General features: G+C 32.8%; 1 protein-coding gene across 2 annotated transcripts in view; it reads right to left on the bottom strand.

Moving 5' to 3' along the window:
- Window positions 1-14,389, bottom strand: part of HTR2C (5-hydroxytryptamine receptor 2C) — a 201,764-nt gene extending 187,375 nt beyond the window's left edge. For both annotated transcript variants that reach the window (XM_006916170.1, XM_025049783.1), the window contains exons 1-2: window positions 14,311-14,389; window positions 7,676-7,989 (exon numbers count right to left, since the gene is read on the bottom strand). In XM_006916170.1, coding sequence (XP_006916232.1) covers window positions 7,676-7,989; window positions 14,311-14,345 — 349 coding nt within the window. In that variant the 5' untranslated portion in view covers window positions 14,346-14,389. The remainder of the gene's footprint in view (window positions 1-7,675; window positions 7,990-14,310) is intronic.
- Window positions 14,390-14,992: the final 603 nt, after the last annotated feature.

Raw genomic sequence — 14,992 nt, 5'->3', positions numbered from 1 at the left:
AGTCATTCTTCAGTAGCATGTTGTTTAATCTCCAGATACTTGTGGTTCTTCCTGCTTTCTTTTTGCAGTTGATCTCTAGTTTTCAAGCATTATGATCAGAGAATATGGTTGGTATGATTTCCATCCTTTTATGTTTGTTGAGGGTATCTCTGTGTCCATATGTGGTCTATCCTTTAGAATGTTCCATGTGCACTAGAGAAGAATGTATAAGAATTGTTTGGGGATAGAAAGCTCTGTAAATGTCAATTATGTCCAGTAGGTCTAACGTGTCATTTAAAGATGAGTTTTTCTTTATTGTTTTTCTGTTTGGATGATTTGTTCATATCCGCAGTGGAGTATTTAGGTCCCCTAGTACGATTGTGTTTTGGTCCGTTTTTCCCTTTAGTTCTGTTACTAATCGCTTTACATATTTCAGGGCTCCTTAATTGAGAGCATAGGTATTAATAAGTGTTATGTCTTTTTGGTGCATGATTCCCTTTATCATTATGATATGTCCCTCAATATCTTTCTTTACCTTTTTTATTTTGAAGTTTATTTCATCTGATATTAGTTCCACTATTCCCGCATTTCTCTGAATGCCATTTGCTTGAAATATCATTTTCCACCCTTTCACTTTGAGTCTATATTTGTCTTTGGAGCTGAGATGTCTCCTGGAGGCAGCACATGGTTCAGTTTAGTTTTTTGATCCAATGTGCAACTCTGTGTCTTTTTATTGGTGAATTCAGTTCACTTACATTTTGGGTGATTATTGAAATAGGAGGTCTTCTTACAGCCATTTTATCTGTTGCTTTCTGGTAGCTTGGTGTTTCCATTGCTTCCTTGTCCTTGTGTTTCTGTTTTCTTTATTTTGATTGGGTTTTGTGTTATTTGCCTCTGGTTTTTGTTTTATGTTATATACTTCCTTCCAGACATACAAAAATTGAGGGAATTCTCTACTAGAAGGCCTGCACTACAGGAAATACTGAAAGGGGTCAGTTCACCTAAAACAAAATAATAACAAAAAAATACATAATTAGGAGTAAAGTGACTAACAGGCAAATAGAAGCAGAAGAGTGTGACCTTACTAAGAATAGGGCATTAAAAATAGGGTTTCAATCTCCTTGCTCTGGTCATTTAGTTGTTTTTTTTTTCAATTCCCATAATTGTTTATATGAATTATTTTGGATGTCATTGAGTTTTCTCAGAAGTACCAATCTGAATTCTCCGTCATTTAAGTCGCATATTTCTATGTCTGTAAGCTTATTTTCTGGAGGTTTTTCTCTTTCTTTTTGAGATGCCTTGTCGCCTCAGTTGTTCATGGTGTTTAAGGGACTATTTCTGCACCTGGGCATTAATGGACGTGTATTCTGTTGTTTTTCCAGAAAAAAGATGTATTATGTAAAAGTCTCTCTTTAGCCCGCTGCAACAAAGGTGCTTTTATTTTGGTTTCCAGTAGGTGGCGTCTAATCGTCTTGGATCTGTGCTTTATATAAAGCCTAAATGTCTTTTTTATTTTCTTGTACACATTCAATCACACTTGCTACTCTCAGTGTCAGTCCCTGTCAGTGTTAGCAACAGTTCCATTCATGTTTGCTGAGATTCCCCTGGGCTCCGCAGTGATCGGTCTCAGAGGGTATGGGTTGAGGGGCCCTCTGGGTTGGAGCTTGGGGGCTGAGGCTCAGCCTCGGTTTTGCAGCTGGGGCCAGTAAAAGTCAATTGTTGTTTCCCGCTTCTCTGCTTTCTGCCTTGATGTTTGGGCCCTGCTGCTGGCTGCTAGAAGTTGGGGCACTTCCAGGTAGCTGATCATGGAAGTCGCTGTACCTTCAACCCTCCCCCTCTTCCTGCAAGGAGTTCCAGTGGCTGAGAGAGGCAGAATTTTTATTTCTCTGAGTTCACCACCCGATCCCCGGGGTTCTGACCTGTGGTAGCTCTTATGCACAGATCCCATGGTCAGACATGCTGGTGTGCAGTTTGGGTGTATTTTGTTGAGTTTTAGATGTTCAGCCTATTGTTGTTTCAAGGAGAGAGATCTGGGCATGTCTCTCACTCTGCCATGTTTCTCTCAATTATCTCACATGTTTAATTTTCTAAGTGAAGTTTAATCAACTTATCTAACACCATAAAAAAGCTGTTGTAAGATACGTGACCAAACGGTCGAAATATAAGACTTAAAACTGTAAAACTCCTAGAGGTAATAATTGAAGAAAATCTTCATAATACTGTTCTTGTCAATAACTTCATCAATATAACACCAAAAGCACAGGCAAAAAAAGTGAGACTACATCAGATTAACCAAAAAGTTTACACATAGCAAAGGAAACCATCAACAGAGTGAAAAGGCAACTTGTGAAATAGGAGAAAATGTTTGCACACCACATTTCTGACAAAGTGTTAATTTCCAAAAATATATAAGGAATTCCTACGACTGAAGTTAAAAAAATCTAATAACCTAATTTAAAAATTAGCAAACCACATGAGTAGATATTTCTCTAAAGATGATGTACATATAGCCAATAAGCATATAGAATGCTCGTCATCACTAATTATCAGAGAAATGCAGATCAAAATCATAATAAGATATCATATCACCTCATACCCATCAGGATGGCTATTTTCAAAAAAACAAGAAATAGCAAGTGTTGGAGAAGATGTGGAGAAAAGGTCACTCTTGTACACTGTTGTTGGTAATATAACATGGTGCAGTTGCTATAGGAAACAGTATGGAGGGTCCTCAAAAATTAAAAATAAAACTATTGTATGATCCAGCAATCTCACTTCTGGGTATTTATTGTAAAAAATTGAAATCAAAATCTTGAAGAGATATTAGCACTCCTATGTTCATTGCAGCACTATTCACAATAACTAAGATGTGGAAACAACCTAAATGTCCATCAACAGATGAATGGAAAAAATGTGAGATATATATATATGTATATATATACACACACATATATACATATATTTATATATTCCTTATTTTTTCTTTTAGTTTGTTTAATTTATTAGACTACATTTTTGGTATACTGTCTGGCTTTACTCTGCCATTTACCTTAGAAGTTGTTGACTTTTCTTCTTGATTAAAGAAACATTTTTGGCAAATGTTTTCCTCTTGGATGCCTTTTTCTTGTCTAAAAGTGTCACCTTTAGTAACATAGTACATGGGTTGTCAGTCTCAATTATGGAATATCTTTAACTGCTATATCTTTGTTGTTAATCATGTTTTTATCACAAATGATCATCCTTTTTACTTGTCTTAGTTATAAAAAAATCTTTTTTTTACTCTTACTGTTTTCTTTTTCACTTGAAATTTACTTTGTCAGATATCGAGATCACAATTTCTGTTTTCTTATTTTTGCCATTTGCTTGGTATAACTTTGTCCATCCCTTTATTTCTAGTTATTATAAAGCACTGAGTTTTAAGGGTTCCTCTTATATATACAGAATATATTTGGATCTTCTTTTTGCAAGCCACGTTAAAAATCTTTTATTTTCAATAGCGAGTTAGGTTCATTCAAGTTTACTGCCATTACTGATATGTTTATTTTCAACTCTGTCATATTATATCAGAGTATAATGTTGAGAGTATTATATTTAATTTTCTTGTGTTTCTTCCTCTACTTGATTTTTTTTCTCTTCTATTAATTACATATCTTTTGATTTTAGGAAGGTTTGTATTTTTGCTCTAGTGTTTAACTTTATATCATGTTTATATCATATTTTATTCATATTATGTTTAATACTCTTAGATTCCTATATTCTTATTAAGTCTATTTCTCTGGTTTACCAGGATTCTTTGGTATCATTTAACTCTCACCTTTTGGTTATAGAAAAATCAATTAAAGCATTCTACTACCTGTTTCTTTTTTTCTTTCCTCTTTTCCCAATTTTCAGTTGCACTGTTTCTAATTTGTTGGAGTATATAATAAATAATATATTTTCTATAACAGTATTCTTCATCTCTTATGTCAATTTTGTTTTTGTCATAGCTCTAAAATTAAATATATTAAATACTCATCATCAGCCTTTTTGATGAAATTTTCCCAGGCTTTTCTTTGTTAATTGAATCCCATTCACTACTTAATTTCTTTTTTTTTTTCAGTTAATTTATTTATTTAAATTAGTTTCAAGTATACAGTACATTAGTTAGACATCTATACAATTCATAAAATGATTCTGCCAATTGCTCCCTCCCTCCCCTGGCCCTCCACTTAGCCAACATATTAATGCTAACTCCATTCCCTTGCCATGCTCCCCATTCCCATGATGATCTATCAACTACTAATTTGTACTTCTTTAAAACACTTCACCCCATTCTTCCAGCCCTCAACATCCCCTCCACTCTGTCACCAAATTGATCATAGACATTCTTACATTAATATAGTGCTTGAATGCCAACATTTGAACTCTAGATTTCAAAATGATTCATTTAATTTAGTATGTAGTTTATTTTCATTTTCATTTTATTTTTTTTAAAACTTATTAAGGTGACATTGGTTAATAAAATTATATAGGTTTCAAGTGTACAATTCAATTATCAACTTCACTAGCTATTAGAAGAACGCGAATCAAAACCACAATGAGATACTACTCCATACCTGTAAGAATGGCTATGATCAACAATACAAATAACAAGTGTTAGAAAGGTTGTGGACAGGTACCCTCACACTGCTGGTGTGGATGTAAATTGGTACAGCCACTATGGAAAACTGTGGAGGTTCCTCAAAAAACTAAAAATGGCATTATCACATGACCCAGCAATCCCTCCTCTGGGTTTCTACCTCCCAAAATTGAAAACATTTATGCACAAAGATGTATATTTTAATTTAAAGTTTTACTTACATATAGTAAATTCATCCTCTTAAAATGCATACTAGAATTTATAGTTGTTCAAATTTTGAGAAATATATATACTACCACCACAATGAAGATGTAGAACAGTTTCATAATATCAAAGCAAATGTCCATTTGGCATCATCCTACCACCTTCAGCCCCTGAAAAGTAATTATCTCTTTTCTGTCTTTATAGATTTTTTAAAAATATATTCCAAAAATGTTTGTCTTTTAAAAAATATTTCTTCTTGTTGGTTTGCTTTGTTATTTTTGTTAATTGTGAGGCTAGTCCAATTCTCTTGTTCTTGTAAATTATTCCTTATTTTTGCCTGGAATCCTTAAAGATTTTTTCTTTATTTTACAAATCTAATGTCTCAGATATATCTCAGAGTTGATTGTTCCAGGTCACATTTCTGGTACTGGGTTGGCTTTATCAAACTGTAGATTCAGACTCTTTCACTTCGGGAAAACTTTCCTATAATTTTAAATATTAATTTGTTCCATTATTTTTTCAAGGATTCTCATTATACACACTTCTTTTTCTTTTTTTGCTGGTCTTTTGTCTCAGACACTTTCTTTCTGACTGCTTTTTCTTTTTTCTTTATCTCATCTTCATTCTTTGTTGATTCCCTGTTTTGCTTTAATGTTCCTTATTAAGTTTTTATATCAATTTATTCTCTAGGAACTTTTAATTGAATGTTCATTTCTGATATGATTTTATCTTTTTCTTCTATTTTATTGTCCTGGGTTCATCAACTTTCGCTTGACCAAATTTTTTTGTCCATTTCTTTTTTAGGTTTTAGATTTCTACTTCAAGGCATTTTTTTCATACCTTCAAATGACTGAGGAAATTTAATTTTGTTTGCAGTATTTTGTTATAATTTTCTTTTTCTTGGTAATTTTTTATTGCTGGAAATTTTTATCAAATGACTTTTTTATTCTCTTCTGCTTTCTTTTTATGGTAGCTTGGTATAGATTAAGATTGGTTGCATCTTTGAATTTGTATGAACATGATTGGCAGTTTATGAGTGGTTTCTAAGCTCAAGTGTGGCCTCTTCTCTCCATATAACGAAGTATGGTTTCTTTAACGATGGCTTTTGAGGTACAGTGGAGGGGAGTAGGTTGTAGGGTTAATGCATCATTATATGCTGACTTATTTTTTGTCTTGTAAGTTGAAAAATTTTCCCTCTTTTTTCCCCTTAACTGTACTTTTTTTTTTTTCAAAATTTATCTCTCCCTTTCTTTTTTTTTACCCTTTTATATATAACTCCAAAGAGTTTCTTTTCCAAGACTGGTTTCTTGAGTCCGATGCACACTTCTAAATTATTCCCCTAAAGGCTGAGTTTCCAGAAAAACTTGAGAATTTTTGTAACCGGGGTAAACTTTCTTTTTTTTTTTGCAATGATTGTAGATCAACCTTAAGCTTCTTGCTAGCTTTCTTCTTCTCTCTTTCATGCAGTATTTCCTGAACTTCTCTTTCTCTACACAGCAGCATGTGTTGGGAACTTAATAGATATCTCATTGCAATCTCCTGTTTATTTTTCTGCTTAAAGATAATTTGGAATTTGGTCGTTCTCCAAATTTGGTGGTAGTATTGTGTAGTTTTATTTCTTCTTATTGTTCTTTACTATTTGGGTTGGGGGATGGATGTGTTAGATTTGTATTTAGGTTGATGACATTTTCGTATCATCCTTATATTTTTCAAAGGATAAACTGGCTAAATGAAAGAGACACCACAAGATAAAGTATATCTTCTAAAGCAAATTAATTCCAGTAACCTTTCTAAAATAATTTGGGAGCTTGTGAGTGGTAAAATGCTCACTGAGCAGTTAAAATACTTATGCTTTGAGGTTAATGCATCATTAAAATAATAAAGATAAGAAAAGCATATTTTCTGAGAACACTATTTATAAAATGTTTATTGAGGTAATCTATTACTATTGTATATTTAGAGCAGGATGAATAATTTTTGTTTTGTGAAGATTTTCTACATCCAGTGATCTTCTGTTAGGATTTGAGAACTAGGTACACTTTCGATATTACTTCTTCTGGTCTAACTCCATTATACACTCCAGGGAACAAGAAGTCTATTTCACTCCTTTGTGAGATGAGCATATCAACAGTTAAATTGAAACTCCAATTTCCCAGTAAAGGCACTTTAAGTGATTTGATTGTTCATTATAACTATTAGCTAAAAACAAAATTTAGGTTAAAGAAATAGGACAAAGAGATGACAAAAAAAATGAAAAGAAAAATTTAAAACCTCTCTAAAATCAATATATCAAAACTTTTCATGCTTGAATTTTTATTGCGATAATGTGACCTTGCACTTATATATTAGTAATTAATTTGTTATCCCCTGTCTCCTTATAAAAACATGAATTGTAGACTCCATGAAGAATAGCTATTATTGAATGCTTATTATGTGCTAAGCACTTTGCCAACATTTAAAAAAAATGGCTACTTAAAATATATCTATTAAAGATGATAGCCTCTTTGTCCTTCTTTGTATAAGAGATGGTACTAGGTATATATACTGTCCAGAACATAGGAGTGGGAGCACGCTTCTGTCACTGTCTCATTCTGTACATTGTAAGCCAACTATCATTGTTTACAAATGACACTAAGCAATAGAGTAACTATGTATGATTTTAATATATTACAAAATGTTTGTTTTGCTTTTTAAAGACTGCTGATTTTTTAAATAATTATACACACATCCAATCCTTTTATCACACAGTTTGCTTTTTTCTTCCTTTTCTAAATGATACGAGCAAAATATTTAACTTTATGAGTGTTTACTGTGATACCTGACACAAATTTATGATATAATCTAAGACTGAAAAATGAATAAAATTGAACTTACCATAAAGGATTGCAAGCAGAGACAGTGGCATGACAAGTAGTCCCACCAGCATATCAGCAATTGCTAGGGACATTAAGAAGTAATTGGTGGCATTGTGTAGTTTCTTTTCCAAGCTTACTGCCATGATAACTAGAATGTTGCCACCTATTGTCAAGATTATGATTATGATGATTGAAAGTGCTGGCCAGTTTTGTACCCCGTCTGGGAATTTGAAGCGTCCACCATCGGAGGTATTGAAAATGTCAGTTACTATAGCTGCAACTGGGCTCACAGAAATATCGCATTGCCAAACCAATAGGCCAATTAGGTGCACGCTGAAAATTAAGAAGAAAAACAATATTTAGGTATCTATTATGTTGCTTAAATCCGATAAATTGCTATACAAAACAATTATTTTTCCATCAACAATCATCATCATCGCCATTATTTCTAGTCTTCCAATTAAATTTCGGTGTTTTCTCTCTGTCCGAAGAATATTAACTTTTATTGAGTCAGGCACTTAGCTTACCGAAATATGTATGTATAATTTCATTTGATCTCATACGACAACCTTGTGAGGTCAGTACTGACTTATATCCATTATGTAGATGAGAAGACTGAAGTTCAGAAATGGATGTGTTTTGCACATTATAAATTAGTTTCCCCCAATGATGATATGAAATTTATTTAAGTTATATACATTAAGTGTTCTCTCAAAGTGTATATTCTTAAATTGTCTAATAAACTAACATTTATTTTCCTTAATAAAATAGATAAGACAGACAAGCATATTCAATATTTCCTGCTTAAAATCAAAGATTATTATCTATTAATGACTGTCTTATGTGTATTCTGTGTTCAATAATAGTTATTTAATGAACATTAAGCAGAGACTAGATTATAAGTAGTGGTTGTTAAGCTCTGATATTATTTACATGGGAGAAAATTTCCTCTACTGGTACAACATGTGCCGAACAATTTTCTGTGCATGAAAGTTAAAGTAAGATTCTTTCTGGAATTGGGGAGATGAAACATATGACATTAAAACATCCAAAGTCTATGCATTCTTTTTATTCATTTATTTTAATTAGTTTCAATTATACAGTACATTGGTTAGACACCTATATAGTTCATAAAACGATCCTCCCAATTTCTCCCTCCCTCCCCTGATCCTCCAACGTATTCATGTTAACTGCATTCCCTATGCAATGCTCCTAATCCCCATGACCAACCATCACCTACTAGTTTGTACTTCTTTAACTCTTCATCCCATTCTCCCAGGCCCCAAACCCTCCTCCCCTCTGTCCACCACCAAATAGTCCACTATATTTGTGAGTCTGTTTTAATTAGTTTGTTCTCTTTTTTCCTTAGATTCTGCATATAAGTAAAATCATATATTGTTTATCTTTCTCTGTCTGACTTAAATATCTTCTAGGTCCATCAGAGCAATATCTTTTTTCATCCTCTTCCTTTTAGTCTGTGCGTGTCTTTTAATCTGAAGTGAGTCTTTTGTAGGCAGCATATGTACGAGTCTTATTTTCTTATCCTTTCAGCCATTCTGTCTTTTGGTTGGAGCACTTAATTATTTTCCATTTAAGGTATTTATTGATAGGAATGTAGTTGTTACCATTCTTTATTCCTGTTTTTAATACATGTTTTTTTCTTCTTAAAGAAGTCCCGCCAACATTTCCTGTAATAATGGCTTGATGGTGATAAGTTCCTTTAGCTTGCTTTTGTCTGAGAAGCTCTTCATCTGTCCTTCAACCCTAAATGTTAGCTTTGATGGATAAAGTATTCTTGGTTGTAAATCCTGGGTCTTTATCTTGTTGAATATTTTTTGCCAAGCCCTTCTGTCCTGCATAGTTTCTTTTGAGAAATCAGCTGCTGGTCTTATGGGTGTTCCCTTATAAGTAATGATCTGTTTTTCTCTTGCTGCTTTTAATATTCTTTCTTTGTATTTAAATTTTGGCATTTTAATTATGATGTGTCTTGGTGTGGGCCTCTTTGGATCCCTGATTTTTGGAATTCTCTGAGTTTCCTGGGGTTTTATGTTCATTTCTTTTACCAGGTCAGGGAAGTTTTCCATTATTATTTCTTCAAACAGCTGTTCAACATCTCGATTTTCTTCAGTTATTTGGACCCTTAATTGTGTCTCATATGGTCCTTAGATTATTTTTATAGTCTTGGCATCTCATCTCATGCCATTCTGATTGTGTGTCCTTGGCTTTCCAGTCCTCTAGATAAGGCATTTGATTCTTTTCTTTATTCACTTTGTTTAGTCCTTTGTTTATTCCATTTAATGTACTTCTCATCTCAGATAATGTGTTCTTCATTTTAGACTGGTTCTCTTTTATAATTTCCATTTCCATTTTTATATTTTATATCTCTTTGTTGAAGTTCTCACTGAATTCATCTACATTTTGCCTAAGTTCATTGAGCATTCATCTAACTAGTGTTTTGAACTCTGCATCGGTTAGATTACTCGACTCCATTATATCTGGATCTCTGTTCTGTTTTTTCATATGGTTTCTGCTTCTTTGTCTTCCCATTTTGGCTGCCTTTCTGTGTCTGTATTAAGCAAAGTTCCTAAGTCTCCCGACCTTATTAGCATGGCTTTGTATAGTAGGTATTCAGTGGCACAGTTCTGAGAGGAGTTCAGCTGTGACCTAAATTTAGCCCAAGTCTCTACACCTCTGGGGTTACCTGTTAAATTTCAGCAAGCAATCCACAGATGCTATGCTTATAGTTTTCTCAAAAGGCCACACCAGAAACCGAGGCCATCTGCCTCTAGTGTGAGTCTTGGTGCTGCTCAGCAAGGAGCACCTGACTTGCTGAGGATATACCTGATGTGGCTTGGGTTGGGCCGTGAGTTGCGGGAGGCGGGGTTTCAGGGAATCCTCTGGGCGGAGCGACCTCTGTTATCCAGTTTGATGATGTCTGGGCTATAACGATGCTTTGTCTGTGCACTGGGAGCAAGGAGGGCTCAACAAGGAACAATGGATACTGCCAGCACTTCTGTACAGAGTGAGTCTTGCCTAGGCCCTCACTCCGACAATGATTCCCTGTAAGTCTTTGGTGCCCTCTGTGCGCAGCCGAATCAGCATTGGTGCTCAGAGTGAGCAAGTTCATCACCATGAAAATCTGCTCATGGATACGGCCCCTTTAAGAGTCTTTTGCCATTGCTGCTACTGTAGCCTCCATCTTCCTCAGCTGCTCAGGACCAGGCAGCTCTGTGTCCTTGCCCCGTCCTACCTTCTGCCATTGCAGGGTGATTTCTTGGATTTCTCTCTAGTTGTATGGCTTCTTGCTGTTGCTCCTTGTTTCCATCACAACTTTGATTTGGTTGCCAGAGGGATGAACAGAGCCTCTGTCATCTACGGTGTTTTTTTTCCCTCTTTCCAAAGTCTATGCATTCTTTGCATAAATGCTTTCTATTTTACTATCTCATTCACTTGTTCTTTGAACTTAAAATATTATCTCTATATAGGAAAAATATGTGTGTTTTGATTGACTCATTGCTCATTATTATCAATTGTCAGAGAAACTTACAGCACTAAAAGTAGATGATTGTGATTATAATAATCATATCATATCTATACTATTATACGCACACACATTTACTCCCAGCATACTTTCTGAACCAAACTGGAACATTTAGCCTGGAAAATATAGGTATTATTTAAACTTCAGTAAAAATATTGTAATAATTTTCTTCCATATTTAAACATTATTTCTCTTAATATCTTGTTAATATACTTCTATGTATTTTAAGATAATGAAGAAATCATGAAAATATTTTGATTTTCTCATTCTACAAGAGATAGAAAACTAATATTTCAGACATTTAGCTTAAAATTACTTCCTCATTAGTCAAAGCTAGCTGGTACTCTAAGCAATATGGAGGAATAAGACATAAATAGTAATTTTTATCAAGTAATGAGAAGTAATTAGTAAATTCTTTCCAATGCAGGCCATATTATTTTCCTGCAACATAAAAAATAATACATGATTCAAGTAATCTATATAATTACTATTCTATGATTATGAATAGAAATTACTGAAATAAAGGACCAACTAAATAAAAGCAAGTTTTTTGCTCTCAGCTTTGATTATTCTGTCATTGTATTTATTTCATTGGACGTAATGGCCAATATCCTGGCTACATGACCTCAATTATTTTTTTGACCAGTCACTTAACCTCTTAGAACATCAATTCCCTCATCCGGACAATGAGGATGACTTCTATCATATGACTAATGTGAAAATTAAATGATATGTGTAAAGTCCTGAAATAGTACCTTTGTTATAATAGGTCTTCAGCAAATGTTGGAGCTTACCTTCTTTCTGTCTTCAAAGTTAAACAAAAGTATTTTATGGTAACTATACCCCAACTCATTTAGTTTAAAATTTGTCAAGAATTTAAGTTCTGATTTTATTTTAAGAAGATACCTTTTTATGCAGAACTGGGCTCAGTAATTTTAAAGCTGGAGTCTTTTCTGGTCTACATAATAAAAAAAATTGCCCTTCTGGTATTTAATTATTTTTCTGGTTTAAATTATCTGGTGACCATTTTAAGTAGTCCTACAAGGATTTATACTCACAAAAATATGCTTCTTCTTTAATTGTCAGTTACAGGACCACAAATATATTTATCCTTAAGCCTAAAGAATAAGGTCCTAACAGAATATGCAGTTCAACTTCACATTATTTAAGTAAATTGTGAAAACATCTAAATCCTTTCATATTTCTCTAAAAAGAGTAGAGTAATACACAATAAAATCATACATTACAAAAATACATGAAAAACTATGTCCAGTTATAAATTTTATAATTTGAGTATCTTAGAATTTGGAAGTAGAAAACCACTTCAAGAAGTCATCTTGCCTCCCTCTACTGGTCAGATACATATAAATTTTATTAAAGAGTCCATAAGACAAATATTGAATTAATGAGGAAGCTTGTAGAATTTTAATATATCTATTGTGAATTATAAAATAAAATAATGGTGCTGGGAAAGATCCTGAAAGAGTATATTATTTCAGTTGTCTGGGTTTAGTTCAATTCAATTTAATAATTTCTTATTGAGTACTAATATGGGCAAAGTATTATGAGTTTTATTGCAGTCCAATCCTATTTTCTATCATTTTGTAATGAAGAATGGGGTATATTATAATTAAATTAAACCTAATTTCTAATATTTATATACTCACTGAAATATATACAGTTTTTTTTTTACAAAATAGGAATAATTTATTTTTTGCTCTTAAAGCTTACATTAATTATTTTTATATCCACAGAAGGCTCAGAAAATTTTTTCACAGAAATCACAAGTTCTCTCTGAACAATGCATATAATTTGTTCATTGCTACTAAATTTTAATGAAAATATAATTTTACATTCTTAGTAGATAAGCAAAATGATAATTTGATTTGAAAGTCTGAGTACATTTAAAAAAATCTACTGAATTTTTCCATGGCATATGACAATGAGTATTATTAGATATGAATTGTCCCTTGTTTCTCTTAATAGAATGGAAATAAAATGGATATGAATTCCTTAACTTCATACCAGAAAAATTTGGTGACTTTTAAAAGTCCTACATTTTGATATATAGACCAATGAGTATATATTGAATTGGCATAGATGCATGAAACATTTGTTCTTTCATTTTCTTATACCTGATTCTTTCTTTATCACTGTCCTTCATCCTTTACTTTTCCTGTCTCCTCTAGTCTTCTTGGAATCACATATCCTCGAGACTATCATCACTAAAATGTACAATGACATCTAAGATGGGCAACAATGGTGCATATTGCAGAAGAACCAATGTTGATATACTTTATATCTACACTACTCTGTAAACTTTTTTCTTTGGTGAGCTCTTTCACCAAGAATCATAGAGGAGACTGTGTAGAAGTAAGGCAATGCAAGCCTTCTTCATCGTACTAGTCAGAATTTCAGAGCCCTAGATCGTATTTCAATGTCTCATTCCTCAAAGAGAAGGTTTAGAAAAAAAAAAACCTTACATTTTTCCAATTTAAAAAGAAGATATGCCTGGATTAGATCATGTTTAAAATTGCCCAGTACTTGAATCCATTTTTTTACTTATCCCCTTTATGTTACATTTTTTTGACTTTAGCTACTGGGCCATTGTATCAAGATTGCCAAAAATGACATTGTTTTTTTCTGTCTAGCTACATACCTCAAACCTTACTCGTTGACTTCTGATACATTCTTTTGCAACCTCAAATATTCTTCATAAAACCAGAGACTTATAAAGACACTTTATTCTCTTGGCTGTTCAGTTCATTCAGGAAGAAAAAGGAAAAAATAATTCTTCTTATAAATATGTTTTAGCCATAAAGAAAACTACCACAGGCATTGGAATTCTTTTTGATTTGAAGGTATTATTACATATTACTCACTTGTATACATGAGTGGCTGTGTTTAACTGGAATTCAAATAATTGTTTTTTTTTTTCCTATTTTTGGTTTTGAATAGGAAACACCCATAATATCAGTCTATTGTAATGAAACTCATTTATGCACATTGAGACAAATATACCTGAATGATCATAGAAAAGTCTTTTTAATATTTTTGAACAAACTATCATAACAAGTTATCTTTTAAAAAATAATAAGTAATGACATCCTTACAGGAATGAATGCACCACTTTCCTCACGTTGACCATGATTGCTTCAGTCTTAAGCAACAAAAGATTAAAATCGAGAAGAGAAAGTTTGAATTGAATTCATAAAGCCATCATTTCTGGGGAGAGAAAAAGAAAAAGAGAAAAAGAAAATTAGTTAAAAGTCCAAATAACTTGCATAACAACCAATGAAATAAACTTAAATATAGTTATTAAGTGATAAGAAACAATCAATACTAAATTTAGCAAATAGGTGAGTATCTTATATCATATAAGTGATAAAAATGGCAAAGAAAATATATTTTTCATTATTTACCAATATATAACCATCATAATTTTTCTAATATTTCTTGTTTATACTTTATTTATATGGGGCTTACACTACATTTCCTCCTGTTGGAGGACACATGGCTTCACATCAGTGTTTTGAGAAAGAAATTAAGACTATATGAATCAATTTGCAAACTGTTAGGGGGACATTTATGATCTAATTACTAAGTAGCATGTATAAAGTAAAAAGTCTGCATCTTATAGGAACATGGAAAACTAAAACAAGTGTTAAGTGTTTTTATAAAGTGAACATAATTTGTACATTTCTAACTCCTTTTCTTCAAAGGAAAGCCATCTGTATTTACATAGATAGCTTGATTTATACTTTTGCCCTAACCAAGAATAATCTCCAGAGGGCA

Source organism: Pteropus alecto, unplaced genomic scaffold (assembly GCF_000325575.1).
Source record: "Pteropus alecto unplaced genomic scaffold, ASM32557v1 scaffold116, whole genome shotgun sequence".
Taxonomy (NCBI): domain Eukaryota; kingdom Metazoa; phylum Chordata; class Mammalia; order Chiroptera; family Pteropodidae; genus Pteropus; species Pteropus alecto.
Note: the sequence above shows the minus strand (reverse complement) of the source record. Positions and strands in the feature narration are given on the sequence as shown.